This window comes from Drosophila elegans, unplaced genomic scaffold (assembly GCF_018152505.1).
Source record: "Drosophila elegans isolate 14027-0461.03 unplaced genomic scaffold, ASM1815250v1 contig_476, whole genome shotgun sequence".
Taxonomy (NCBI): domain Eukaryota; kingdom Metazoa; phylum Arthropoda; class Insecta; order Diptera; family Drosophilidae; genus Drosophila; species Drosophila elegans.
In genome coordinates, this window is record NW_024545863.1 from 2,817,392 (window position 1) to 2,845,382 (window position 27,991).

A 27,991-nucleotide genomic window follows, 5' to 3' on the forward strand; every position below is an offset into this window, starting at 1 on the left:
TAATAAATAGGTAAATTATAGAAACTCAAATTTGTTTGACATTCTAAGTGGAAATATTTGAAATTTGATATTTCTACTCTATCAACAAAAAATACTTTTACAAGGACAGTCATTTAGTGTTATAAATTTAAAAACTCGAATAAAATATTAAATTTATGATTAAGTAACCCTATTATATTTCTCCAAGTGCAAGTCCTTGGAGCCGCAGATAAGGCGCTGACGTAGTTAAACATATTGTAATTGCTGCGATGCCAGAAACGGGTTTCCATCGCGACTCGGTCTGGTTATTGTTTTGGAGTGGCTTCTGTATCGGTCCCAGCATCAGATTACCACTCTATGTGCAGACAAAGGCGCAGCATCATCAGCCAATAAATGGAAGGCGTCGTTGTCGTCCTCAACGGCATCCCGATCCGCATCCCGATCCTCTCCATCTCTTTATCTCTCCACCATTCCAGAACTCCAGAGCTCCAGCCTCCTGTCGCTGTCGTTACGGCCTTTGATTTTTGTGGATCAAGACCAGCACAGTAGCCGTTCGATAATTTGCTATGGCATTCCAAGTGTATGTCTCCTTATCCGCATGTCAATCAAGCTCCTAATTATTCGCCGAATGCAAAAGATAATTGGGCCGTCGTTTTTGGGGCCTTTTGCTGCCACAACCAACTGGATTTTGGGCAAAAGCCATTTCAATATAACAAACGAGACGGTTTCTGCAGGGAGGCAATTATGACAAACTCAAAACTCTGATGGGGTCCTGCTGCAGCAAGTGGCATCCAATTAAATCAAAGGGAATAAATAAACGAAGTGGGGATAAGCAGAAGATTATCCGGTGACATATGCGTTGGGTTGGAAAGAATATTAAACAGTAGCCGAAATTATGGGTATTCTTTTGATTTTTAAATAAAAACCATGTTAGTGAAACTTTAGTATTACCCTCTTCTTAAAAATTTGTAAGCAAATGTACTTACATTTTTTTTTAATTTTTAATATTTCATCTACTGCAATATAATTTGAATGCTTCCATTTAAAAAGTCAATAGTGAAATAGTGTTTCTTTAATTGGTGATCAAAGCGAGTTCATCTTAATTAAATTACATTATGCAATTTGTAACAAACTGTTGTGGAAATAAATTGAAGAATCATGTATTTTCCTTATTGTCAGTAATTATTTGATATTATTAAAAACTTTATTACAGTGATATCGTGTACATATTACATTTCCAGTTATGTGATTTTATCTATACGAAAATAAAGTTTCCTTTCGCCAATTTCTAATACCCATCAGATATTTTTATTGGGTGTGTTGTTTTAGGGGATGCCTAAATATCAATAATTTTGTATAAATTTGATACATACAAATTTTGTCCTGTCATACAAAATGTAAATTTAAAAGTTTGTTGTTGTTTGCTTTAAAATTACACTGATTTTAAATAGATTAAATAAATTTTTTTATTGACATTGCTACATACGCAAACCTCTTTTATGTATTGAAAGCTATTCTAAAAGAACCGAGAAATTGATATTCCAGGTTATCTTTGTTCACATACTTTATTTTTATCCCAATCGGCAGTTTGAACGGCAGCTAATTCATTTGGCGTCCCAGCAGGTTTCCAGCTGCCTATTTCTATATATTATCTGCAAGTGGTAATCATGCTGGGAACGCATTGCACTGGGTTCACATGATCGCATATAGGTCCTGTTCCTGTCCACTCAGATGCACTGGGAAAAATCAATACGCTGTTATAATTATTGTATGTTCCTAGAAAAATATATTTTAACATCTTAAACACGTTTACGCAAATTAAAAATTGAACAAAATAAAATGAAGCATATATTATAATATAAATACACTTTATTACCAAAAAACTAGTTGTTTAAGACAAACCGTCGAAACAAGCTAATTTGGTGTTGTGTAGCTTGGAGTGTAATGAAATCACACATAGACGGGGAAAATGAAACTGCGATTGGAGCCGCTGGAAAGGCGAGGAAAAACGGGGCAAAGTGCGGGGCTTTACGACATGGAGACCATCGACACTTTGTACGTTGTTGTGTAAAACGATTGGCGCGTTAATCAACGTACAAATTTCCGACTTATATGGCCAGCGAATTAAATCGTTCCCCCGAGATCGGCCAACCTGGTCAGCTGTCTTCCTGACAGCTGCCGATTAGAACTGGAGCGATAAATTATACAATTGCCATGCGTGAGACCCGCAAAGAGAGAGGATCGGACTCCATTGGACTCCGACTCCATATATATACATATATATATATATATATTTATCGGGGACCCGGCTCCCGATTCCCCCGGCTCATCGCAATGACAATTACACTGATTACATTAAATATATGAGGCCCATATTGGGAGCCCGGTGCCTCTGGGAGTGTTAACTGTTCGCATGTCCTCTAAAAAAGAAAATTTAAAATCGCAGTCAAGCGTAATTTGTGCAATTTGCAGCTCCCTCAAGTATGCAACGCAGTCCGATGGCCCAAAACTCGTGAAAACTATGCAAATTAGCTAGGCCTAAAAGACGGTAGAAGGGGTTTCAAAAATTGGACTCTATACACTCTAAAACTGTAATATCCTTTTCTATGTTTTATCCTATTAATATATATCAATACACAATATTTTTTAAAGTTAGTAGGCTTTTTAAATTTTGTCTACCGAAGGTTTTGAGAATGAATCAAATTATTTAATTTTATTCAAATATTCTAGTTGAAAACGATAAACTTGTTTTTGTCAGTATTTCAATTAAAAAATTCAAACCTGGTAAAAAAATGTTTTTTAAAATTAAAGCCAAACAACTTTAAATGCCACCTATAAACATAACTAAGCTACTCCAAATACCCTAGTCTGGAAAAATCGACAACATGCATTCTTCGACTTAGGAACCGGGCTGTTTGTTATGACCTGTGCAGTTTGTTTTAAATTCTTGTGGCGCGGCATGAAAAATCAATTATGTTAGTTGAACTTTCTGAGCTAAACGCTAAACAATTGCGCATAATTACGAGCGTTGCGTTGGGGACGAAACCAAAACGAAACCAAAATGCAGACTGCAATGCATTGCCGTTGCCTCAATTTGTGCATTTGCATAAGAGAAGGGTTGGGGTTTTTGTGGCACAAACAAGAAATAACAACAATTAAGGTCCGAAATGGCAAAAGTTAATGACCGAACAATTGAGGAAATTCACGTAAATGACTTCGGGGGCCTTCGGATACGGATTAGAATTGGGCACATTCGAAAGAATGCAGGAAATGTTTAACCGGGAATCGTTTTCAGAACTAGGAACTGCGGGCATTTCAAACAATATGAGAAACGGAAACTCTTTCCGAAGGCAAGTCAATTGCAAATCGCAAAAGAGCCATATAAATAAAGGAATATACACGTAAAGTTGAAAATCAGAAATTAATGTTAGATGTAATCTATATAAAGTACATAGAAGTTGTAAAAAATCAAGTTATTAAAAGTTTCTTAGATACTCAATACAGTTGCAGGTTTAAGTGTCAGTTTCGTCAACTATTTAGTTAAAATTAATAATAAATATATAATAAGTTAAAAAATAAAAACAAATAAATCCACCATAATTTAAATTAAGAATAATATTTGAATAAAATTTGTATTTAAATTTAAATTTTGCAGGCAACGCGCCAACTTAACAGCAGCGCCAGATATGCAGCACTAGCCAACACTGGATTTTTACGATTCGTTAACATTTCTGTTAATTACATTTAGATTTTTAGATTTCTTTTAGGATTGTTTTCAAATAGTTGATCTGACTTTGATTAATATTCGACTCTTAGTCTATAAAATTGTTCTATTTTAAGTAAATATTACCCTTCGGAGTTCGAGTATTTTAAACCCTAAAAATACCTAGCTGCCGTTTAAGGAAAAGTTCGAGCTCTTTTTTAGTATAGCTTTCCTTAATGCAGCTTTTGAAATTTCTATTAAAATCTTCATTATGGGAAGAAGGTGACAAAAAGCAACTACTTTAAGAGCTTTGAAAGATTAAGGCCTCTCAACTGTATACAACGTTGATTATATAATTAAAACAATGCTAATCTCCTTAAGCCTGTATTCTACCATTAAAAAAGAAGTAAAATACCAAAACATTAACGAAAATAATATGAATTGTCGTTTATTTAATTATACCATCCTATCCGGATGAATTTACGATTAAATGCTCTTATTGAAATTTAATTCTTTAAATGATGACAATGAGGACAATGGTCCGCTAACATATCGAAATCATCAAAATCAACATCGACTAGTTCATCATCACCATCATTGTAAAATGACACTTTTAATTCCCCAAGTTCATTCGACATACTGATCACTAAATGACGATACTTGATATTAATTTCTATTGTAGACTTTTTTGCCAATCCCATCAACTCAACCAATAAAACAAGTTGACCCCGCCGGGCATATAAATAGACGAATTTTAGATTCTTGAGATGTGCCATATCAGCGACGATCTGTTTGTCACTAAAACCACATAAAATGTGGGATAATGTGCTTAATTGTAACATCGCCTGCGCCTCCTGTTTGCTGAGCAAAATGTCCGGAATATCTAGTCTCTGAAGACCCCTTCCCTTAAGATTTTGAAATAACTTAACCAGAGTTCCACTTTGATGGTATCCTCTAAGTCTTAATATCTCAAGTAAAGGCAAATTTGCCAGTGGGGCATATTTTGTGGCATCGATGCCGGGCTTCATAGTCAAATCAAGAACTTCCAGATGCTTACAGTATGGCACAATATCCGCAAAACTTCCATATAATTCGGTATTGGCGAATGTAAGAGAGTTTAAAAACCGATTTGCTCGGACCAACTGCACCAAGTCCTCTGCATTCATTCGAACATTGAGATAAAGTATTCTCAATCGGCCGAGCGGCGGCACATTTTGGAGGCTATATCCTGTAAAATCAAAGTTATCTTGAATATATGAACTCTTTTTAGAGCAACTCACCTGGAACGTCAATAAAGAGTGTTTGAAGACTGATCTTGTTTTTAATGGCATTTATCAGGACCTCAAATCTTTCCAAATGTTCGGGGTTGTATCGGGATGGTTTAAAAGTTATGCTCATTCCATTCATTTGTTTGTTCTCCTTAACCGCATTAACATACAATTTCCAATATAGTTCTTTGCTAGCTTTGGAAACGCTTTTTAGTGAGTCGTATACCCTGGCCAAATCGATTGTTACCATATTTTTCGCTTGTAAAAAGGCAAAATCGATATGAAGCTCCTTGTACAGGTCAAAGTTCCACTCCTTAAAAACGTTAACGAATCTCTCACAGCTGATGACGAAATTAATCAGATCCCAATATTTCTCAGGAGAACGTCTGTTCAACTCGCAATTAGCTTTGATCTGTCGAAATGTCTCGTACAAACAATAATGATTCAGCTTTAATATTGTTGTGGCGCTCATATTTGCAAATCTCCAGCCCCAAGCTCAAGACCAATTAGTTACAAATTATAGAAACAACTGCTCAGATTCTCTGCAGTTGTGGGAATTAGTTTAGTTTTGTAATCTTATCAGATAAGGTGCATATACTAAGCATATAAAGAATTTCTTCGCCACAAGCTAATTTAAACACTCTTTAGGAAGATCACTATCATTATACAAATCTAATTTGCAAATGCTTACTATGAGTAATCTTATTTCTTTGTTGGTGCAACACTGCTTTTACACAGATATAAAATATGAGAGCTATGAGAGATTCACATTCTCATCTAAATTAATTTTATTCCAAGCTTTACTTAAGAACAAAGACTTTTAAATCCAATAAAAAATTAAATAATTATTCAGGGGCTTCGCAGAAGAATTCAATCGAAAAATCCGTGGGTGTCCATAATCAATAGAGTTTATTGAGTTCACTTTTGTTTTCCACTATGATGATCATGAGAACAGAACATGGTAGCAACTACTTAAAACTACTTATCAAACAGAAGGCTAGGCCAGACCCTTTCAAAAGTAATTGCTTAAATCTTTTAATTTAAATTTCCAGTACTCCCACCCGACACGCACAAAAACCCGCTGAATGCAAGCCGAATTTGAAATAAAACAGGCTGGGCGCCAAACAAACAGCTGGTTTGGTCTATCGATAGCAGTGTGAGAAGACGTTGGCCAATACTGGGCCACACCGATAGGCGGGGACAGGGACTATCGATAGCTGGGTCGAAGAAGAAGGAGGAGGAGGAGAAACACAAAACCAATTGTAAAAAAAGTGAAAAATTTAAGGAAAATTCAAAAGGGATTTCCTCCCAACCACCACCTGCCGAGAACTACCTTTTAACACTAGGATTTTAGGACTACAAACGAGAATTTTGCACCTGCTAGCACGCACTCAGCTAGAGCTCTCACCCACACAAACCCAAAATCGTCATTCCCCCTTTTTTTTTTTTTGCGAAATCCAAGACGAAGGCCACAACAAATGCAGATTGGAGCTTGATTGGTGTACGATTACTGCCTAGTCACGAGGGATCAGCAAACTATAGCCCATATAGACTATAGTTTTGGGGTAAATACCGCCATAACAAAGCAAGACATCAAAACGAACAACAACCATGTCCGTGAGGACAAAGGTTCTGGGTTTGGTGGACGTGATGATGCGCGTGCCGCCGGTGATGGTCATCGATGAGATCCTGAAGATCGGCATGGGCCTGCCCACGCGACTCTATCCGGAAAAGAGTCCCGGAGGAATAGCCGCCAGCGAAAGCCCGCCCACGGAATCCCCACCAGAGTCCAACCAAGATCCCTTCGCCAGCATCAAGGAGTTCTTTGGCCTCGGCGGCGGAGACGGCATCCCGCCAATGACCTCAGCCGCCGTGGGTGCCGCTCAATCTGCCCTGGAACAGACCATCGAAAATGCCTCCAGATCGGCGCAATCGCACGGCATGCTCAGCTCCGGCTTCAACTCGCTGATGGACGAGCTGTCCCACGACGAAACGCTGGCGGATGTGCTCAGCATCACCACGGTCAAGTTCGTCATCTGCCTGTTCGGTGAGTCATCTCAAAAGGGACACTTTTCCTTACCTAGGGCACTTGGAATACTATTAACACGTCATTTTAAAAGAATCCGGGTTAAAGTACTACTACTATTTCAAGAATATGCTTTCTAGACTATATTATCTTAATGTACCCTAAGATAGACATGGATATGTTAGCTTATTATCACTGACCAAGAATAACATAAACATGGTCAGTAACATACACGTCATATTATTAAAAGACACGCAGCAATCCAATATTTGTATTTTTATTAGGGTAATAAGATTAATTTTGTTTACAAAAAGAATGTCAGTGATATATTAACATATTTTTGAACTATTAATTGTGTAAATAATTTTAAACACACCTGTATATCAGGCCAAAGACATTATTCTTATAACGACGATCAGCAAATTTAGTCAAATCATTATAATTATCATTTAACTCCATAAAAATCACTCTGAATAATATGTTTCGCAGAATAGAATAAAGTGTTTAAATAACAACGTGGGCCAAGCGGATAGTTACAATTGTAATTTAAAATTACCCAAAAAGACCACATGAAATGTGAATGATTGATTGTAAGTTTTAACGTATCACAAAATGCAAGCATTATTTTGATTACAGCCCAAAACGTAAACAAAGTCAATGAAATTGTTTAAAGTTCACTGTTTTCGACCTGCTGACGAAACCATCTAATATTCCAAGGGCCGCTTATCGGGCGTACTTTGAACAGCACTAAAACGCAAATGCTTGACTCAATATTATCGTTTTGTTGCAGGTTTCCTGTCCGCCGCTTGCATCTTCATGCTGTGGACCCGTCACCTGGTGATGGTCTACATGTTCCTCACCTCGCTCGGCCTCACCTTCCTGTCCTACTGGTCCAACGTGAGTGCCCTGGCGCTGATGGAGCGGAGTCCCAGCATACTGGAGGACCTGATGTCGCTGAACACCACGAGATTACTGGACTCGGGCGGGGTGGTCATGTCGCTGGCGCCGCATCTGATGGCCCAGTGGTTCATGGGCATGCTGTTCGCCTACATCCATCTGGGTCCAAGACTGGAGCTGCTCCAGAAATCGATGCCCATCATCTTCGCTAGTCCAATCCTGGTGGCCATGCTGCCACTGCCGCCGAAAGTGGTGCAACACCTGCCCGTTGTGGCCGCCTTCACGCCCATCATCCTCACCAAGATCACGCTGCTGCACAGCGCCATGGAGGCCAGTCGAACGGTCTACAATGGGTATCAGTATGCCATGAACTTTGTGTCCAACTTTGGACTGTCGGCGCTCATCGAAAACGAATGGCAGCGCCTGAATGTGCCCAATGTGCTGCGGGTTTTCTGGACCATCAGGTATATATTTCTATAATTTATGTTAATTATGCACATGGCACATTCTAATTTTTGCACTTGGAGCGCTAATGTGTCAGTGGAACATGGCCACTAATCACCTTGTTTTCGAATTAGTCATTAATGGCCTGAGAAACCAGTACCTCTGCGATAAAGACATAATAAACTAATAAAATCTCAAATGTTTTAGGATCATTCAAGGCGGCTATGCTTTGGCCACGACGGAATCCGAGGAGCCACTGGAACTGATGCCGGCTACACAAAAGCTCCTCGTCGATGGCTGTGAAACCCTGACGGCGGTCTTGGGAATGACGGGCGTCATCTCGATGATCTGCCACTACATCGGACGCGGCTTCCAGTGGTACCTGCTCACCTACGACAATGACGAGGAGAAGTCGCTGGGCACTGTCTCAGCCGTTCTTTTCTACATCCTGGCCCTGCAGACGGGCTTGACCTCCCTGTCGCCGGACAAACGCTTCATTAGGCTGTGCCGCAATCTCTGCCTGCTGATGACCGCTCTCCTGCACTTCCTGCACAACATCGTCTCGCCCATTCTGATGTCGCTGAGTGCGGCACGGAATCCCTCGCGGAAGCGACACGTGCGCGCCCTCACCGTCTGCGCCTTTCTCGTGGTGATGCCCGTCTCCCTGCTCTACTACCTCTGGTCGCAGCGATCCATCTCCACCTGGCTGCTGGCGGTTACCGCCTTTTCCGTCGAGGTGATCGTAAAGGTTCGTATCTTATTTTTATGACTTGAAAGAGAGGATCAGATCAATCCAATTTAAATAAATAGATTTAGTTAAATATAGGAGGTTTACCTCAGACTTCAAAAAGTTAATAAAGTCAAACAGTTCAATGACGTCAATTGCCGGCTATTAATTTAATAATTAATATATACATATTTGTTCATGAAGTTAAATCAGCCAATCGAAAGCTAACCTACTTATTAAATATAAATAGATTACTAGGTAATCTTTTAATTAAATATCAATATGTTACCATTACTCGTTTAGTAAAAAACACTACGCACTACGTTAATTTTTTGCAAAATCAGCCTAATGTCTGCCCTTAGCTAGTCGTAGCTGAATATTATATATATTCAGAGGTTTTTATAATTGCACTGCATTATTAGCAATAAATTGCTACACATATTCTTGATCTCCATTAACAACAGAGTCCATTTAGCCATGTCAATTTAGTCTCTTACGTATAAAACTTTGACAATAGTGTTCTTATTATTGAAGGTAGTTTTAAGTCCTACTACACCTCACTAATTACATATTCTCCCGCAGGTGCTCGTTTCGCTGGCCACCTACACACTCTTCCTGCTGGACGCCCGGCGCCAGTTCTTCTGGGAGAAGCTGGACGACTACCTGTACTATGTGCGTGCCTTCGGCAACTCGGTGGAATTCTGCTTCGGAATCCTGCTGTTTATCAACGGTGCTTGGATCCTGATCTTCGAGTCGGGTAAGTTGGTGTCCAGTGTCCCTCGTCCTGGTTACATTAACACATGAGTAGGCAAACCCATTGCCGCAATCGATTGGCCTATTTGTTCATCGGATCCGGGGTATCGAACCTCGAATCCTCATCGTTCCGTGTCCAGCTTTTCTGTTCTGTGTGTGCATGTAATATTTTTATTTGGTTGATTTGGTGTACCGATAACTATAACTTGATAGCCCAAAATGCTACAGGCGGCGCCATCAGAGCGATAATGATGTGCATCCATGCCTACTTCAACATCTGGTGCGAGGCCCGGGCAGGATGGTCGGTGTTCATGAAGCGGCGTTCGGCGGTCCACAAGATCTCTGCCCTGCCAGAGGCAACTCCTGCCCAGTTGCAGGCATTCGACGATGTGTGCGCCATTTGCTATCAGGTGGGTTTTTGTCCTTTATTTCAGATTCTTATATACTAACGCCCTATGGTTTTCCTTACCCTATTTAATTCAGGAAATGTACTCGGCCAAGATCACGCGGTGTCGTCACTTCTTCCATGGCGTCTGCCTGCGCAAGTGGCTGTATGTCCAGGACCGTTGTCCCCTGTGCCACGAGATCATGATGTACACGGACAAGGCGGAGGAGAACGCACAGGAAGCGGAGCCAGCGGCGGCTGTCCAGGCCGAACAGCCACTTCGTATTTACCCGCGAGACGTGAGTACAATATGAAGGGGTTTCTTCTAGTTACATTAGAAGTTTATATTAGAACGTACATGCAAGCACAAGCAAATACCCTACAAGAGAATTCCCTTTTAAGAAACTAATATCCGTTGTCAAATTAGCATTTTTTTATTTAAATTTAGCCCTTACCCTAAAAATAGCCTGTAATTATAAGGAATTTTACCACCAATTATCTTTTGAATGCTCCTATACATTAAATTCAAGTAGCGTCATCAATTTCTTGAAATTCGCAAAAATGAAATTAATTTGTTGTTAAACATTTATTAAATATTGTTAATTTGTTTGTATAAATTTTAAGTCCATCGAGAACAAACAAATATAGAAATTAGCTTACCAAAAAAACTCCTATAAGTTTAGAAAATATGGAAATCAATATTTGTGGTTTAAAACTCCAAAAATTGTTTCCAAAGAAACAGTCGCTGACAGAGACCTTATATAAAGTGAAAATATAAAAAAATTATAATAAATATGCGGCTTTCGGCAACCTTTTTAGTTTTTACAATGTGCTTAAGACAGCTTGAGATCAGGGAGGAAAATCAAAACATGTCAATATCAAAGCGTTTGCACCTATTGTTTGTGAAGTATGAAACTTGTACATATATTGATAAGTGTTTACCTTTTAGGACGGAAACAACGCTGGTGCGCCGCGACGCACCCCAGAGCGTGTTCCAAACGAGATGCCAGAGGCGGCCACCACCTCGTCCAATGCGGCAGCCATGATTGGAGCGGAGGCAGCTGCGGCCATTGTGGACTCGGCAGCGGCTGTTGGCGAGGCGAGATCCCTGGCCAACGTGGCCAGCAGTGGCAGCCAGCGAATCAGCGCCAGCGGGAGCAGCGACAGCAGCTTCATGACAGCATCCGCCCAACCTCCGCCGCCGACGGCCACTTCGGCTGCCGCTGTGGCCACGGCGGCGGCCAGCAATACGACGCACATGTTCCGGATGTCGCAGGACCAGCAGTAAACGGATCTGATCTGATCGGAGCGAAACGAAACGGAACGGGAGCGCTCGGCGTACCTTGTCTATCTTCTATATCTTACCACTTGGAAATGTTCTGTGTGTTAGTGTACTTATGTAAAAAAAAACGCGAATCTATTCCTTTCAAGAGCAATCTGACCCTACCACACGACGACAAAACACTTCCTAGCACACAAACACACACACACACACACACCTTCGATCCTCATAGGCACAGACATTTACGTATATATATACAACACACACGCAGCCATGCTTAATTAAATTATATACCATGCATATAATAGCGCGCTGAACGATAATAAGACGATAATTGAACCAGAGATCTATGTACGTTAAGTTTACGGTAAAAGTTGATCCAAAAATGTTGAAACACACACAAAAAAATGTAGCCCTAAGTTTGCAGCGGATAAAAACAGTGTAAAAAAAATACCATTTGGCGGATAAAGAAAACACAAAAACGATAAACATTTTATGTGGTGAAGTCTGAAAATGATTTAATCAAGTTACCAATTAAATCTAGTTAAAAACATAACACGAAATCAGCATAGATAAAAAATGAGAGCAAAACGAGAAATTGCGTTGTATAATTTTGTAATGTAAAAATAACTTGAATAAGAGAAATCCTTGTTTTGTTTTTTATTTAAATTACCTATGTACGTTTATTTAGATTTAATGTAATTAAACGAAAGAAGCGGAAAATACAGAAAACATCAAAAAACAGTCTAATGTAAGATAAAACACACACAGAAACAATTGTGTTGACTTTTGACTAGATATATGGGTGTTTCAGACATCGTTAAACAATAATATTAACATGAACTACAGTGCGTTTCATTGCTACTTTATGATATACCGGAAAATACCCATTTTCTTTGTGTCATTCAGCTTTGAAACGCACTGAATATCAGTTCAATATTCAGTTGAAAATCAAATCATTGTAGTTGCGGAGCAGGTGATATGGAGACACGCGGCAACAGGTGGTAGTCCGGACCACAGTGATTCGATCGGCACGTTCGAAATTGGCCTTAACCGTCTCATAGTAGCGACCATCGCTGCGAACAAAATAGTGATATAAAGAGGTTTTCGAAATTTAAAATCAAACCAAACTCACCTGAGAACCATGCAGCGTAACTTGAGGCATTTGACACGCAGTATATCGATGGCCTTCTGGCTTTTGTCCGAGAATCGCAGGTTATCCGGATCCCAGCGCAACTCCAGGCGCTCCAAGTTGCCGCAATTGGAGGCGATGGTGTCCATCAGCTGGTCCACATGGATGTTGACTCCCAATTTCTCAGCAGTGCCCATGACAATGATCCTTTGGTGGTCATTTTATATAAAACATTAATGTTATAATATAAAATATCTTATCTTACTTGCAGTTGCCCAGCAGCGGAAGAATGCTCATCCACAATTGATCTGTGATGTGCGGCATCCCGGAGAGGCAACAGGCACTCAGCTGGTGACCCTGCCGCTGGACAAACTTAAGCAGACCCTCATCCGTGATGTTGTCCGAGGAGTCGAGATCCAGGGAAATAAGGGATCTAAAGGGTAATGATTTTCACAGAATAATAAATAAATGTAATTATGGGTATGGGTTTCAGCCCACCTGGTAGTTCCCGACTCCATCCATTGCTTCAGAACGCTGTCATTGAAACCATTGATTTGTCCGGCAGATAGGAACTTCAAGCTGGGTATCCTGGTCAGCATGTCCACCAGGCACTCGGGCGAAAGATCCGTGGCCGTGATGTCCAGCTCTTGCAGAGCGCACTTATCCCACTCGGCCTGCATCACGAACTCGGACTTGAGGCTGGTGCCATTCATCAGGAGGCACGTTAGGCGCTTCGATCGCTGGATGAGGGTCTTCAGAGTGGAGCCGGTGACCTTGTTGCAGAAGTTAACGGCCAGACACTCCAGCTGGATGCAGTTGGAGCTGAAGGCATCGATGTGGGAGTCGTCGATGAAGTTGATGCCATACAGATTGATCACCCGCAAATTGGGCGTGGCCGACTTGAGTTTGTGCACATTGATGACCTCGTAGATCTCCTCCTCCTCCTCCTCGCACTTCTCGTAGGTGCCTATCAAGTGCAGCACCTCCAGTCCGTTGATGAAGTTGTAGATCTTGCGCATGAAGCCCTCCATGAAGATCACTTCGGACAGGCAGACGCACATGTACCGCAGTTTGGTGGGAAAGGCCTGCATCTCGCTGAAATCGTGCAGTTGCATGGCTAATGAATACCAATAGTTAATTAAATAAATAAATTTATCAACAACTAAATAGAAAACCAACCTGTGGAGAAGTCCAGCAGCATGTGGGTGAGATTCGGACACTTGGCAGACAATTCGTGGAGCACTGTGTGCGTGATCAGCTCGATGGGCAGTTCGATGTACCGGAGCGTGGGACCAAATCTCACCGAGATTAGCTGCAGCAGCATCTCCAGGGAGCCCACATGCAGTCCAGACACCTCCGGCCGCAGCGAAACATTCTTCCAGAGACGCGTATCGTAGGCAATCTGGCGCCACCGACGACAAATCCGGGCCAGGCGACAGATCTCCCGGTGCGACAGATACGAGAAGATGTGCAGCAGCACCTTGTCGGGCAGCTTCTCGATGGTCTACGGGTGTGAACACATATTTCAGATACACAGAAAACAAATTAAAACCCTATATCTATTTTGATAAATAAATAGAACAAATAATCCCATTTTTTTCTAATTTGAGCTAATTATACCACAATTATTAGATTTGATTTAATAAATAATTATAATAAGTGATTTTCACTTGTTGTACAAATTAATTTGATTAACTTTTTTCTTATTTATTTTAGAAATAAACAATCCAAATAGAGAATATTACTTTAAAAAGTTATTCCAATTTTAGCTGGCTTTATTTAAATGAAAATTGACTTTTCAGATAAAATTCCTAGTTATTAATATTGATTTTGACTTTAATTTTGTTTAAAAAAATAAAAAAGTAAAGGAAGAATTATTATTGAAAGATTATATATTTATTTGAATTAAACGATATAAGAACCCTTTCCACCAAATGATTTTTTTTTCATGATCCATATTGTTGCTCACATGTCCATCTGGTTTTTATATGTTTTCAGTTTGAGTGTATTTTTTGGTTTTCTCTTTTTCTCAGAGGGATATTCTCTCCTAGTTTTTTTTTTAGTAAGGTGATGAGTGAGGACTCAAAGTAATATTGAAAACTCGATGTACCGTATCGGCGAAGGGACTGCGAACTGTGCCATCGGACAGGTAAACCTGCGAAGCCTCGACGGCCAGCTGACCCCAGATGTCCGTGGAAATGTCCATGCCTCAGGCCACTCGGCTGTATGGTATATGGTATATGAAATATATAGTATTGATTCGAAAGCACTTGCTTATATAAAAAAAATATAGGTAGGAACCGAGATAAACTACGCGTGGTCGGGCCTGCCAGCTGAATATCCGTCGGTCTGAGCTACTTTCGCGCTACTGCGAGTGGGCATCCCATCGACGTCGCCATCGGAATCTCCAAAAGAACCGCCAGGCAATTGACTCAAGAGAACCAGGCTACTATTTATAGACGAGCGCTAGTAACGAGAGCAGTGGCAGATCTGTCTCGGATGCATCAGCTGTTTGTTCATGGGACCCGCACCACTCACGCACTCTCCCAGAACCACCGAACTACCAACCAAGCACCCGACCACCAAGCCACCCACCCGGTGGTGCACGACAAGAAAGATCACCACATCATCAAATCAAGTGTTATTGTCTTCTAATATGTTACTTATCAATATTTATGTTACTTACTTCTAGTACTAAATATTATCCTATTTTAAGTTTACTGTAGTATGTCTTCCAATACCTCACTCCTAAAAAAGTCATAAAAACTATAATATATTCTTGAAAGTTATGAAATATTTTTTTGTATTTATATTATTACATCCAATTTTTTCGTCTTATGTCTAGAAAACTAAAGACTTTTTAAAATATCTAATTCAATCAATGTGTTTGCTCAATTTCTCAATGAGTAAAAAATCTTTACCCTAATTGGTAAATGTATTACTTTAAAAGGTGTTTTAAAGACTATTATGTTTCCAAATTGAGAATTATTTATTTCTTACAGTGAATAGTTGCTATGATAACCGAAATTAAAAATATTTCTTAAGTCTTTTTTATTTCTGACGATCATTTTTGTTTCGAAAAACGTTACAACTTATTTCTCAGTGGAAATAAAATGTATAAACGCATGTTGTTTGTTGCCAAGAGTTCTATATACATGCAGATCGGTCGGCTGGGTTTGTTTTGTTTACTATAGGTACATAGATCGGTACATAGACAAAGTACTTACCAGTCGCGTCTTCACCGTCCCAGAATCGTGAAGTCCGATGGCCTGCGAAGAGGTTTGCGCTGCCAAAACATTCCAATTATCCATCGTGGGCACTGGGCACTGACAGTGGCTAACTTTTGGATCGGATCAGCCGGGAAATTGTCTGTGTGTACTGTTGTATAATATATAGTTTCTCTGGATCCGTGTAATTATGCTTCTATCTAGGGGAAATAGGAACGCTGGCGCCGAATTGTGTCGAAGTGGGTGAATTTTGCAGACGACGTCTATAAGGAGCACAAGCATTCACGAAATAAGCAAAATTCTAAGGGGTTTTTCTGATTAGTCACAGTTTTTGGCTGTTTTTTAAGAAAATTTTCCAAATTTTTACAAGATTGGAAAATTTGTTTAAAATTTTACGAACTACCAAATATTATATTTAACCGTTTGTTAACATTAATAATTGATTGGTTTGGCAAAGATTACACCTTAAAAATATTGAATAAAACCATCCAGCAAATATTAAAATCAAACCATTAGCCAATGATTTCGGTTTTGTAAAATAGAGTAACATTCAGATAATAATAATATTTTTATGAACTTTATGTAAAAGAGCTTCATGCATAAATCAAGCCACAAGCCATTCCTTAACTAGTTAAGTAAATAAAAGCGACACAAAAGCACATAATTACCCATTTGATTAATTGATTAAACAAGATTTGTTAGACACTCTACAAATAAATGAACACGAGAACAAAAGCAATTAATCAATTACTTGTTGCCTTGCCTCGAATTGCAGTCAGTACATTAAAATAGCCGATTTACAACAATAGCACAGGCAAATTATGCAAAATTTAGTGAACATCGTTGTTGTGATCTTTTGATTTGCGAGTACACATCAAAATTCTGTTCACCCTTTTCCTAGGTTATTTTTAGTCGTATTCGTGTGGTTTTCTGGTCGCAAATTTGTGAGGTTGCAACGCTTGAAAATCACAAGAAAAAAAAAAAAAAGGAAATGCAATTTCGTAACTTTCACAGAACAATGTTGGGGGTTCGAAATACTTGGCAAATTGGACTTAAGGTTTCACTTTTTCGATGGCAAATTACTGGCAGATTGGTGGCAAGAATCCGGCGGAAATCTTCCGCAATTGGTGTAATTTTCCGCGTACTTGACGGCTCCACAACTCTCTGGCAACTGAGAAAATCAGGCGTCCGCGGAAAATGGTTTATGCCAAAATCCACTCGGCTAGTTGCTCGTATTATATGGGTGGAAATGGAGGGGTTATTGGGGGACGATCTCTGTACAAAGAGCGAGTGCAGGCGTCATTTGGCGCAGTCGGCAGACATGGCATGCATATGTTGTTCCCATGGCGCCCGGCCAACAGAGGATCACACCCCGATCGTTAGGAAACAAATATAGTAATATCTATTATTTTTACATCCAAATTAGCCTGTTTCATGAATTAGTTAGCACAGTTGACTACGCAAAAGAAACGGAAACATTCGAATTTTAAAGATTATGATCTGATAACATTTTATTTCTCCACAAATCTTTTAATCCATCCATCCAATGTATTTCTAGAAGTTGGTATCGTTTTACAGGTCTAAGCAAAAAAATAAGCATAAAATACATGCAAGCAAAGATTTTTTTTGCTACAAATTATTATTATCTTACAAATTTATTCTGAAAATTATAAATTAGTTTTACCAAAATGTGCCGATTTTGAGTGATTGATTTTGGTTTCAATAAGATATCGACAAGAATTATTTGCAGACATAAAGAATTGCATTTTAAATTGTTCTAAAAATTATCTTTAAATTATATTTTCTATAAAACCTTTAAAAATTATTTAAAAGTAGTAAGCTTTGAAGTTTTAAAAACCTGCGTGCATACAAAAGAAGAAAACTATTAAGGGTCACTTTAAAGACACATAAAATAATAATTCTAATCGCAATTAACTGAAAACAAATTTAAATTCAAACGAACCGGCGCTGCCAGACTGTTATTTTTTTCATTTCGTACAATGGCAGCCCTGTTCTGATCAGAAACCATTGCCATAACAACGTTTTTTTCATTCGTTTGTTTGCCTCTCAACCGTTCAGTTGTCTCTCTCTCTGCGCTGCACCTGCGCTGCTCTCTTATTCCCTCTCCCAGTGATATCGATAAACGTAGGTGTGCCTGCAGTGCGCCTGTGTGCGTGTATGTGTCAGCACTGGAGTTTAGTTGTTTATTTGTTAATTCTGTAAGAACTGTAATATTAAAGTCAGCTTTATAAACAATAATCAGCTTTTGCTAAACGAAAGTTAGCTGACCAGCAGGAAATCGATAATACCAAATGAAATAACAAAGTTTGTTTATATTTGGTACAGTGCGCGTTGCAAGCAGTTTTGTGGATGTGTGTGTGTGTTTTGAAGAGAGACGCCCAAAGAGTTGTTGTAAAAACTATCGAAGTTGTAAACTTTTTATTCAAAACAAATGCTTTAAGCAAGAATCCATACAAAATAACATATTTTCGCATCTTGAAATAATGTAAAGAGATATTAAGTACGATTGACTGGGTTTACACCATGAACCTAAAGTTTTATGGTGCTAAGGGTGGTCACATGTGAAAAGTGTTATCATTTCAAAGCAGTTATTATAAAAAATCTTTAAAATATAAAATTTTTAAGAGTTTTGTTAATATACAATATCATTTCTTGTTTTTGGATTATGTTGATTTGAATATGTATAGTTTTTTATATAATATTGTTTTAAACTAATAAATAAATAATAAGTTCATTCGTTGCCGGAAAAATAAACAACGAAAATAATCTGAATTCCCTTCTAAAAGATTTAGAAAGACTTTGAAAATGTTGATAGTCCTAAATATCACGTTTTATGTACAATTTGTTCTGTAATAATAACATTTGCATGCATTTATTTGTTGCCTGAAAGATAAATATAGAAATGTTCTTTCCCCTTAAAGGAAATGCAAAGCGAGTTTCTGACCACCCACAAATTCCCCTTAAGCAATTGCAGTAAACGAATTAGGTGTAATTACAATTATGCGGAATTAGAGTGCTCAAAAAGTGCCCAATTAATTAGGTCTAACCCAATTTACTGCCTACCCCACAAGACCACAAAGATCTTGAAGATTTATACATGTTTTTCCATATTTGTGTTGCTTGATATAAGTTTTAAAATATTAAAAAAAAAGGTTAATCTGATAAAGTTATACAAAAAATAATGTTTTTAATTTTTAAAATTTTTATATCGTTTAAAATGATTTGAATTAAGTTTAAACTACTGAAAGGTTGACCCCAGTTAGTTATGGCTATCTATTAAAAAATAGTTAATATTGCTTATTTGTTTTAGGCACTAAATCCACCGATCATCTAGTTGCCAAGATGTCATACGCAGCGGAGCGAGCATTATCCTTTCTGTATCCTCTGGCGATCGTGTCCTCGCTAATCTGCTGCATCACATCGGCGGTGGCCTGGACACACTGGCGGTACGTCCTGAATGCCTGTCCGGACACCAATTGCGGATGTGTGCTCCACAGCAGGAGCACGTACAACAGCTTCGAGGGCGGGAACATCGCCTATTGCCACTACGCCACCTATGGACTGCTGCTGCCGCTGATCTTCGCCGTGGTGCTGGGCATCTATCATGGATATCGGATGTGCATTGGGCGTGGCAAGCCCAAGGCGGGCACAGCCACCATCCGGCAGCGGTGAGACTTCTAATTCCGATCGGGTGTCTGGGGTCAAGTGGGTTAATCGGCTTGCCACATTTGTTTGCTCGCCAACATGGGGCGTCTGGTTTGGCCTTATGCTAATGATGACCACTCTGCGGATGAGTAACGCGGCAATATGTGCCAGACCCCATTAAAACAATTTAAAACCGGCGAGGTTTTTAACAAAAAGTGTCTTGAGACAACTTAGCTAAGGAAGGAAATGTATTTAAAAGAAATGATCGTGTGCTTTATCATAATATTTATTTTAATAACAGCTTAGCTGAGATCCGTTTTAATTATTATATTACAAAAATGATTGCTTAATTACTATGAATCAAACCTAATAGACATTTTTAATTGAATTTAAGATTAATATAAATTAAGACATTATGACCTTTGGGTTTTGAGTTTTGCTGAGTTCCGTTTAGCTTTCAATAAATGATGGCTAAGTAACTAAATATTTATATATTATACATTATAGACATTATTGATTGAAATCAATTTAATTAATAATACGTTTTTTCTCATTTGTTTCCAATAGTTCTGGAGACATGATGGTGGTGACCACCGAGTCTGAACTAACTCCCGATGGCCTATCTCCTTACTATTGTAAGTTTGTCAATATTAAAGGTTGTTCGATATAATAACTAATTTCATATTATAATTTTAGGGCTCCCTGCCACCGTAATCTCAGTTATCATGGCCATATACCAACTGATTTACTCTGCCATATTTACGGACGGTTTCGAGGTGACCTGCAAACAGTACAGGGAATCACTTTTGAAGGAAATCCAGGGCGTGGGCAACATAGTGCCCGTGATCAAAGGACGATTGTCCTGTGCTGCTGTCTTTGATTTTATGGACTATTTGGTGGAGAGTGTATCCTACGAAAGGAGGCGTTATGGACGTATTAATACCGCGGCATGCCTTTATTTCACTCTGGTTTTCGCCTGGATAGCTCTGTTCGCCTGGTTGATCATTTGTGTCATCAATATCTTCAACCTGCGACGCACAAAAGCCGCTAGAGTTTGAAAATGCCAGGCATTGGATTAACAGGAGCTGGAAAATCCTGCCCACATTCAATTGGAATGCATACAATAAGAAATTCCCCACGCACATTCGCCTTATATTTAATCGTAGCCTTACGAAGCGCCACTTATTTATTAGTAATCACACAATTACGTCCACGGTTCAAGCCGCCATCAAAACACATTGTACAAAAAAATGTATGAACAACGAACGATTAATTAAATCACGATATAATTCTTAATTCTCGTTTTTTATTTGATAACGGACCAACAAATTACAATTGTTTAGTTATCACGACGACTATAGGACAGTTTGGATTTTAATTGTTAGAAAATGTACCCACATCTCAAAATTAATTTTATCCTATTAAAACCTAAAAATTAGACTTTTTAATTCAAATTTTCCACAAATTTTAATCATCTTTTATTTTTCGGTTTTTTTTAGAATTCTTAAAAACAAAGATTTAAAATGCCATTAACGTCATTCAATTCATCCCTTAAAAAAATCCATGTATTTATTAATAATTATTTCAGTGTCTGTATTTTTTCGGATTTAATCTGGACAAATGTGGGCAGAAAATTCAAAATATCAATACATTTTTTTTAGGAAAATAAGTTGTTAAAAAATTGTTGGGTCATAAGGCTTATAAAATAAAACAAAACTAATAATGGATTTAGTAGTAAACGTCTCCATTTACTTTGAAAGGAAAAGAAGCCATTTAAAAGTGTACCTACTTAATTACCTATCTAGGCACAGTAACGGTATTCTAGTATATTTTATATAGACTGACTAAGGTATTTTGTTATATACACGGTCACACTGTTTATATGCTGACGTGCCGCAAAGGAATTGTTTACGTGAAAACTAGCTGGTTTAAAGGAAAATTTCAAACAAAATGCTGGACATACAGACACATATGGTATGTCGTTGATAATCCTGATTCCTTAGATATTTAACTAACCTTTTAATCGCAGGACTTTGCTGGCCAGGGAAAAGCCGAGCGTTGGTCTCGCTTTATCATCACATTTTTTGGAGTAATCGGCTTGATCTACGGCGCATTTGTGCAGCAATTTTCGCAAACTGTCTATATCCTTGGAGTCGGATTTGTGCTCTCCTCCTTGGTAAGTTTCTTGTCGTATTAACATCTTCATTTATAACACCCCATTAACCGGTTTTAGATCACCATTCCACCCTGGCCCTTGTATCGCCGTAATGCTCTGAAATGGCAAAAACCCATCGACACGGATGCCAAATCGTCCAGTTCCGAGTCCGGTGATGAGGGCAAGAAGAAGAAGAAATAGTCTTAGCCAACAGTAATGTGTATTTCTCACTATCCAATATATAATATATACATAGAAAACTAAATGGGACGTCGATAGGATATTAGATCGTTATGGTCATAGTACTTGTGAATGAGATCATACATATTGGCGAAGAAGAACAGAAGATTGTCATATTGTCCATTGTAGGGAGACATCCTATCTATATCCTCCATGTGAGTTTCGATCTTTAAAGGTGCTGCCAGTTGATGGAAGCCTTCGGTAATCTCAAGATTATCCAGTCCTCTGTACGAAGAGCTCAAACCCCAGGCATTGATGTGCACTTCGAGGAGGAACTGGTGAACAGCTTCGATCGTGGCCAGATACCAACGTGGACTTCCCCGCTGATGGCGCCAAAACTGGGATAATCTATTCTGTAGGACTACGGTTCTTAGGTTGCGAATCCTCTCGTCTGCGTATATTCCGCGACTCTGGTTCCACGTGCTGTCTATGAAGACAGCTCTACGAATGGGCAGGTTCTCCAGATTCCATGTTTTCTTCGGCGATTCCTGATCCTTCGCATGAGGCTCCTGCACCTCGACCTCATCCATTCGTCTCCGCAGCATGGTTCCCATGTGGTGACCCTTTGGCAGGCCATAGTTATCTCCTATCTGCAGCTGGACATTCCGCTCGAAGAGCTGAGGAACCGTCAGGGCAGTGGCACTGGGAAATATTAGAACCACTCCGGGTTCCTCCCGATAATCGGGAATATCCGGATAGGTGTGAATCCTCACGTGTTCCGGCGCCAAAACAGCCGCATGCACAGCCGTACTTTTGCCGTCTATTTCCTTCTTGTGTTTGATTATGTCTATTTTGAGTGGTAACGCAATGCGGGGCAGGACTTCCTCCAATTCTCCCACCGGTATATAGCAACTGTAGCAGAAGAACTTGCGTGAACGATTGCACAATTTGCAATTGTGGCGGCCCTCAATGGAATCCAGTATTGTGTGATCCGAAATCCGCATATTTACAAAGGGATATTTGCGGGTGCGTTGCTGCGGCTCCAAAGGATGCGACATTTTCCGCAAAGATCCCTTTTAAATATTCAAAACAATAGGAAAAACTTTTTTGTTGTGGAAATGACCAATAAAGTTATCGATAACAATCAGCTGAAGCTAGCCAGGGATGGCGATTACACTACAAACATGTGGGCTGGAATATCCCAATTGCGAAGTAAAAATCATGTAGGATGTAAGGTAAAAACTCGTTGTGTAAAAATAGCTTTAAGTAAAGTGAATATTCTTCAGCGAAAAAAGACTGGCTTGGAACTTCAAATTATAAGATGTATTTTCATATAGCGTATATTCCAACTCTATAAAATCAGAACAGTGCTAGAAGCAGAAAAACAATCATATAGGCATAATGAACTTTTCCCTTTTATCAGAAAAAAGGAAAGTTAAAAGCGAAGACAAAACAATTATCATTTAGAAAAATATTATGTCTTGCTCAGAAAAGTAAAAACATCAATTTGATTTTCCTTTTATTCTTTTAAGTAAAAATTGTAATGGAAGATTTCTGAAATTTTTCAAAAAACCGTTACAAATAGTTAATCAACTTCAAAGCATGATAGCCCAGCCCTCAATTAATCGATAACATTGCAAGCTGGTAAGTTTTAGCATTTCACCGACGGTCACACTATTCGAAACAAAACAAAAGCCGGCAAAATTTTGCAGAAAATAATTAAACAGATGTTTTTCGGTTAAGGAAATGCAAAAAAAACTATGCGTGGCGTTCGAAAGTGTGCTCACTGTGGGGCCGTGAACGGAAATCGCGCTCAGTTCTGCCGGAATTCCGATTGTCCGCAACGCAGGAATGTCCTTGACGCCGTCCAGTTGGTTTCATTGCGGCCAGGTTCCACTGTCTACTCCTTGAGGGCCAAGGAAAAGGAGCAGCAGCCCCGGAACTTTGTGGTCGTACAGGATGTCACTCTGTCCCTGCAACCAGATGCTGCAGTGGTGTCCAGCAAAGCCGAGTGCTACGTGGAGTCCTGCAACAAGGCACCAGGGGAATCCTTGGACTGTGTGCATGTTAAGGCTTGTAGAGAACTGGGCACAGAGTTCCCGAAGGCCCAAGTGTACCGGGTGTCCCGAGAGGTTCTGTGGAACCTTAATATAAGTCAGGAGCAGAAGCAGCATCTCTGGCATATCTACAAATATGCCGAGGAAAAGGAGTATCTTCCTGGAGTCCAGCGCTTGAATCACACCACATTTGCTGTGAAATGCGATAGGTCTGAATCCTTTCCAGCTGCTCGTCTACACGTCACCGTGTTGGCCAATGGTCCGACCAAGAAGAAGGGCAGCTATGCCTGTGCGTGCAGGAAACTTAAGATCATAGTGGAACCGGACAACTCGCTGGTAATGCAGGATGAGATCTGCGACCATCTGTTGCTCGTTTTGGCGGGAATCCTAAGCTCGCCGCAGGGAAAACGGGTTTATGGCAACTTCACCAGTGGTTTGCAGAACTTTTGGATGCCCTCGCAGCTGGAAACTCCATTGGGAGAAGTGGAAACGGAGGATTTGCGACTCAGTATGAGCATGGTGGATGATTTCGATCCCCAGGTGGACATACTCGTCTTCGGGGATCAGCTGGATGTGAGTATCTGCCCACTTCCTAAATTCCTCTTCACATTCATCTGTTTTATACACCCGCAGCTTCCTTTACCGGATCTCACCGATGGCGTCTTCAATCTGGACAACATGCAGGCATCAAGCTCTAGTCAAAACACATCAAACACCAACGATGCCTTCATCCATTATGCCAACGATTCGCAGCTCTTGTCCAATTGCGATGTCTATGCAGAGCCCATTGAGCTAACCGACTGCAATATCGAGCTGATGGATCAGTTTCAGCCCACGGATCACATTGACATTTGCAGCGAGGACATTGAATTGCCGCTGATCAGTGAGCCTTATAATATCCTCGCTGCTCCGCCCATTTTTGCGGAGGGCACACCCGCAGTGGTCACCGATCAACTGCCCATTGAATTGGCCACTATATCGATGGTTAAAAAGGCACCTGTCAAGGTCTCAGAGATTGTGACGGAAGTCAAGTCTCGAAAGCAGCCTCCCTTGCCAGCCAAAAGGGACTTGATAGTCAACAATTCAGCTAAAGTAACTCCAGTTATAGAGAATCTCTGCTTGGATGCTTCGGTTCAGCCGGCATTGTCATACGTAGCATGGCTGGATCATGTGATAGAGCTTCTAAACGAGGGACTCGAGCCATTAGAAACTCCCAATGCTGGTCTAACAATACGTTTAGTGCAACAAAACTTTCATGTGCACAAGGTAAGCTCAAATTTACCCACCAAACTACAATTTAATCTCTTTTAAAACACTTTTCAGGAAACCTTTTCGCACTTCTGTAAGAGTTTCAGTGCGGGATTGAAACGACGTCCCTTAGATAAGTTCACTGTGATAGAATCGGGCAAATATAAAGGACTCAATAGGTACACTTGGCATTTTTCGTCTTCGCACACCGTAAAACGCATCTTTAGTACCTCAAATATTGAACTGCACTTGGAACGCGCCTTCGAGCGGCACGCAGAAGGTCATTTTGTGCCCTATGTGCGTCCAGCAATTGAGCCGCATGTTCCGGGTCAGGCTAAGAAGCGTGTTGTCTACGCCAGACTCAAGCTTTATATGGTTAAGATCATCTTCGAAACGCCTCCAAAGGTGAGTTGATACCTAAAATACCTATGATTTGATAATGGTGATACCCACCTCTCTGAAGGACCAATCCGGCAACGGAGTTCTGTTGACCTGGACGCCCGATGTGCTACCCCGCAGCCATTTCGGGCTGATGCACGTGGAGTTCACTGTAGAGACACGAGCGCCCAGCTAGGGTAACTTTGCAATTTGATGTTCTTTATTTTGACGCTTTCAATTTTGTCTGTTCCATTTATCTTTAGTCCATTTCAACTTTTCATTGGCTTACGAGTAGCTTAGGTGTACATACATATACATACATATCTTTATATATCATTAATTTTGTTTACCGCGAGACGTTGTCCGACTTTGATACCGGATCCTCTTGCTTCAATGGCCTCTACAAGCTGCGGGAAAGTCCCTACTTTCTGGGTCTGCAAGGGGGCAAATCCTTCGGTGTCTAAAATCTATGGTCTGCCTCTGGGATATTTTACTTCAACTATTTGCTTAGCTCTAAAATCGTGGGCATGCTTACTTAAGTTCTCGCTACATTCAGCTCTTTCTTACGAATTTTTATTTAATATTCCTTTTTTTTTTAATATTTTCTGTATTTTTTTTTTAATTGTTTACGCTTAACGTTGACATTCATCACATTTATAAATTGCATAACACCGTCAATTAGATAATCTGTTGTATCTGTTGTTTTGTATCGATTTCATTTACTTTAGTTAATGTGTGAAGGTAGTTTAGTCGTGGAAAGGTTTCCATTTGCTCGAAAAGTGTGTGCAGTTTTTAATTGGGGGATTTCTGTAGAACTCTGTGTAATCATTGCTCCTTTGCAATGCTGTTGATTAAGCTTTTCTTTGGCTGTGACGCAAATCACACTCATACAACATTATGTACATAATGTATAGAAATATCCACCTATAGTTTCATCGTACATACTACCATTTATGTGTTTAACAGTTAAAATGCATAATTTTTCTCAATATTTTATCGAAATAATATGATTCTTGTTGTTTATATTACAGATGAAGCATTTGTTACCATTGCCGGTGTCAGTATGAGAATTTACAAGCCTTTCTAGCGTATAAGTAGTCTTAGCCTAAGTCGGGTTAGTGCCTAAGAAACAAAATCTCACAAAAATTGGTCATTAGTTGGTTAATATGTAGAGCCGCCTATTTGGTATCAGCTGACAAATGATTGGATTGGATTGAAATGCTCTTGCTTTGATACGATCAAGATTGAAGGGTGCTCGCAACCCAATCAAACCCATCTACCGTCTATATCCTCAAGTAGTCTGACTACATTCGATTGGGTGGACACTGGATAAATCTAAGAGGAAACTGAAGGACCTTTGACATTTGTTCATTTACATAATCAGTATACATGCTTATTCAAGTTAAAGTGTACAAAAAACCAGTCTTTAAAACATGTTTGTTTATCGTTTATGTTTTTTTTTTCCATTCACATTTTACATATAAAATGTAAAAATATTCACTAACTTATTTGCGCTCTACTTGCTGTGTGTGTTGGGCAGATATATCTGACTAAATCTGGACAATTCCAAACTATACATCTCCTTAGCTAGCTCACACACAGGCAAAGCTATGGCAATTCAGAGTGCTAACTTTAATTTTAATTTTTATCCACATCCGAGGCTAATTTTAAGAACTGTACAGATTAATATTACGCCGTTTATCGGGGTCTGTTAAATATGGAAACACCCTGTGCATCGATAAGAGAAAAACAAAACATAAACTGGGTTTTTCATTGGGATTTTCTTTTTATCTCACTTTTCACATGAATTGTATATTTTAATAATACTTTGCTTGCGATTACTTTTTAACTTATTTTAGTTTTTACAATAGTCTTAGCTTGTTCAGAATGATGAGTCTTAGGTTTTTCCAGGGGTTTTCTGGCCTAAGCTTTTTTTTTACAGTATTTTCAGCTCCTTTAGAATGAAGAGTCTGCTTTTCTGGCTTACGCTTTTATTTACATTTTTTTTCGTGATGCTCTTGTGCTTGGTGCTGAAATTTTGTGATTTAGTTATTTTACTTTGGGATTTACAGTGATGTGTGGTGGTTTAAGAGGCGGTGATGTGCTCCGTGTAAAGTGCTTGGTAACTCGGAATATTTGCCTACTAAATTCGCAATTAATTTGTAGCTAAGTTTTTCTTGAGTTTGATTTTTTTGTTTTTGGTGTACTAAAGTGGAACAAATTTAAAAGCAGGCAAAAAACAATAACAGATACTAGGACGGACACTGAATCGATTCGAAATGCAAAAAGTGCTCAATCAATTACTAAGTTAACTCGGTAATTCAACTAATAATTAATATTTAATAGGAGTTTGTAGGAGCTTAAAAAATCATGGCACAAGTGTGTGCAGAATTAACCTGCATTAACGTTATTTAGATGTACTCAGCGTATATAAATGATTAGACAAATATGTTTTGTTTTTATTTAATTCTACTTGTTCAAGTT

At 39.4% G+C, this 27,991-nt stretch overlaps 7 protein-coding genes across 13 annotated transcripts; 4 read left to right on the top strand and 3 right to left on the bottom strand.

The window, feature by feature from the left end:
- Positions 1-4,188: 4,188 nt before the first annotated feature.
- On the bottom strand, positions 4,189-5,445 carry LOC108148438. Its single transcript, XM_017275473.1, has 2 exons — positions 4,963-5,445; positions 4,189-4,910 (listed from the first exon to the last, which is right to left on the bottom strand). Exons 1-2 carry the CDS (start codon positions 5,420-5,422, stop codon positions 4,189-4,191), a joined length of 1,182 nt encoding a protein of 393 aa, XP_017130962.1. The 5' UTR covers positions 5,423-5,445.
- Positions 5,446-5,975: 530 nt separating this feature from the next.
- On the top strand, positions 5,976-12,063 carry LOC108148767 (protein TRC8 homolog). Of its 2 annotated transcripts, none has more exons than XM_017275970.2 (7): positions 5,976-6,997; positions 7,767-8,337; positions 8,525-9,065; positions 9,627-9,801; positions 10,011-10,207; positions 10,281-10,481; positions 11,132-12,063. In XM_017275970.2, exons 1-7 carry the CDS (start codon positions 6,562-6,564, stop codon positions 11,468-11,470), a joined length of 2,460 nt encoding a protein of 819 aa, XP_017131459.1. In that variant the 5' UTR covers positions 5,976-6,561; the 3' UTR covers positions 11,471-12,063. The 2 variants fall into 2 exon arrangements, with proteins under 2 accessions (XP_017131459.1, XP_017131460.1); XM_017275971.2 differs by having other exon boundaries at positions 5,977-6,997; positions 10,026-10,207.
- A 46-nt stretch (positions 12,064-12,109) lies between these two features.
- Positions 12,110-16,992, bottom strand: LOC108148768 (F-box/LRR-repeat protein fbxl-1). 2 transcript variants are annotated; one of them, XM_017275973.1, is made up of 7 exons: positions 16,907-16,992; positions 15,824-16,086; positions 13,776-14,100; positions 13,095-13,713; positions 12,862-13,029; positions 12,600-12,803; positions 12,110-12,540 (listed from the first exon to the last, which is right to left on the bottom strand). In XM_017275973.1, exons 2-7 carry the CDS (start codon positions 15,905-15,907, stop codon positions 12,405-12,407), a joined length of 1,536 nt encoding a protein of 511 aa, XP_017131462.1. In that variant the 5' UTR covers positions 15,908-16,086; positions 16,907-16,992; the 3' UTR covers positions 12,110-12,404. The 2 variants fall into 2 exon arrangements, with proteins under 2 accessions (XP_017131462.1, XP_017131461.1); XM_017275972.2 differs by lacking the exons at positions 15,824-16,086; positions 16,907-16,992 and adding an exon at positions 14,707-14,972.
- An 894-nt stretch (positions 16,993-17,886) lies between these two features.
- Positions 17,887-20,785, top strand: LOC108149030. Of its 4 annotated transcripts, none has more exons than XM_017276379.1 (4): positions 17,887-17,968; positions 19,155-19,512; positions 20,057-20,124; positions 20,186-20,785. In XM_017276379.1, exons 2-4 carry the CDS (start codon positions 19,187-19,189, stop codon positions 20,545-20,547), a joined length of 756 nt encoding a protein of 251 aa, XP_017131868.1. In that variant the 5' UTR covers positions 17,887-17,968; positions 19,155-19,186; the 3' UTR covers positions 20,548-20,785. The 4 variants fall into 4 exon arrangements, with proteins under 4 accessions (XP_017131868.1, XP_041565532.1, XP_017131869.1 ...); XM_041709598.1 differs by lacking the exon at positions 17,887-17,968 and adding an exon at positions 17,982-17,999; XM_017276380.2 differs by lacking the exon at positions 17,887-17,968 and adding an exon at positions 17,984-18,042.
- A 563-nt stretch (positions 20,786-21,348) lies between these two features.
- LOC108148484 (signal peptidase complex subunit 1) lies at positions 21,349-21,909 on the top strand. The gene is made up of 3 exons (XM_017275518.1): positions 21,349-21,463; positions 21,519-21,665; positions 21,723-21,909. Exons 1-3 carry the CDS (start codon positions 21,440-21,442, stop codon positions 21,843-21,845), a joined length of 294 nt encoding a protein of 97 aa, XP_017131007.1. The 5' UTR covers positions 21,349-21,439; the 3' UTR covers positions 21,846-21,909.
- Positions 21,848-22,947, bottom strand: LOC108148483 (tRNA-uridine aminocarboxypropyltransferase 1). Its single transcript, XM_017275517.2, has one exon. It carries the CDS (start codon positions 22,880-22,882, stop codon positions 21,905-21,907), a length of 978 nt encoding a protein of 325 aa, XP_017131006.1. The 5' UTR covers positions 22,883-22,947; the 3' UTR covers positions 21,848-21,904.
- Positions 22,948-23,518: 571 nt separating this feature from the next.
- LOC108148639 lies at positions 23,519-27,735 on the top strand. Of its 2 annotated transcripts, XM_041709631.1 has the most exons (5): positions 23,519-24,454; positions 24,515-25,147; positions 25,205-25,534; positions 25,593-25,704; positions 26,539-27,735. In XM_041709631.1, exons 1-4 carry the CDS (start codon positions 23,585-23,587, stop codon positions 25,701-25,703), a joined length of 1,944 nt encoding a protein of 647 aa, XP_041565565.1. In that variant the 5' UTR covers positions 23,519-23,584; the 3' UTR covers position 25,704; positions 26,539-27,735. The 2 variants fall into 2 exon arrangements, with proteins under 2 accessions (XP_041565565.1, XP_041565566.1); XM_041709632.1 differs by lacking the exon at positions 25,593-25,704.
- The last annotated feature ends 256 nt before the right edge of the window (positions 27,736-27,991 follow it).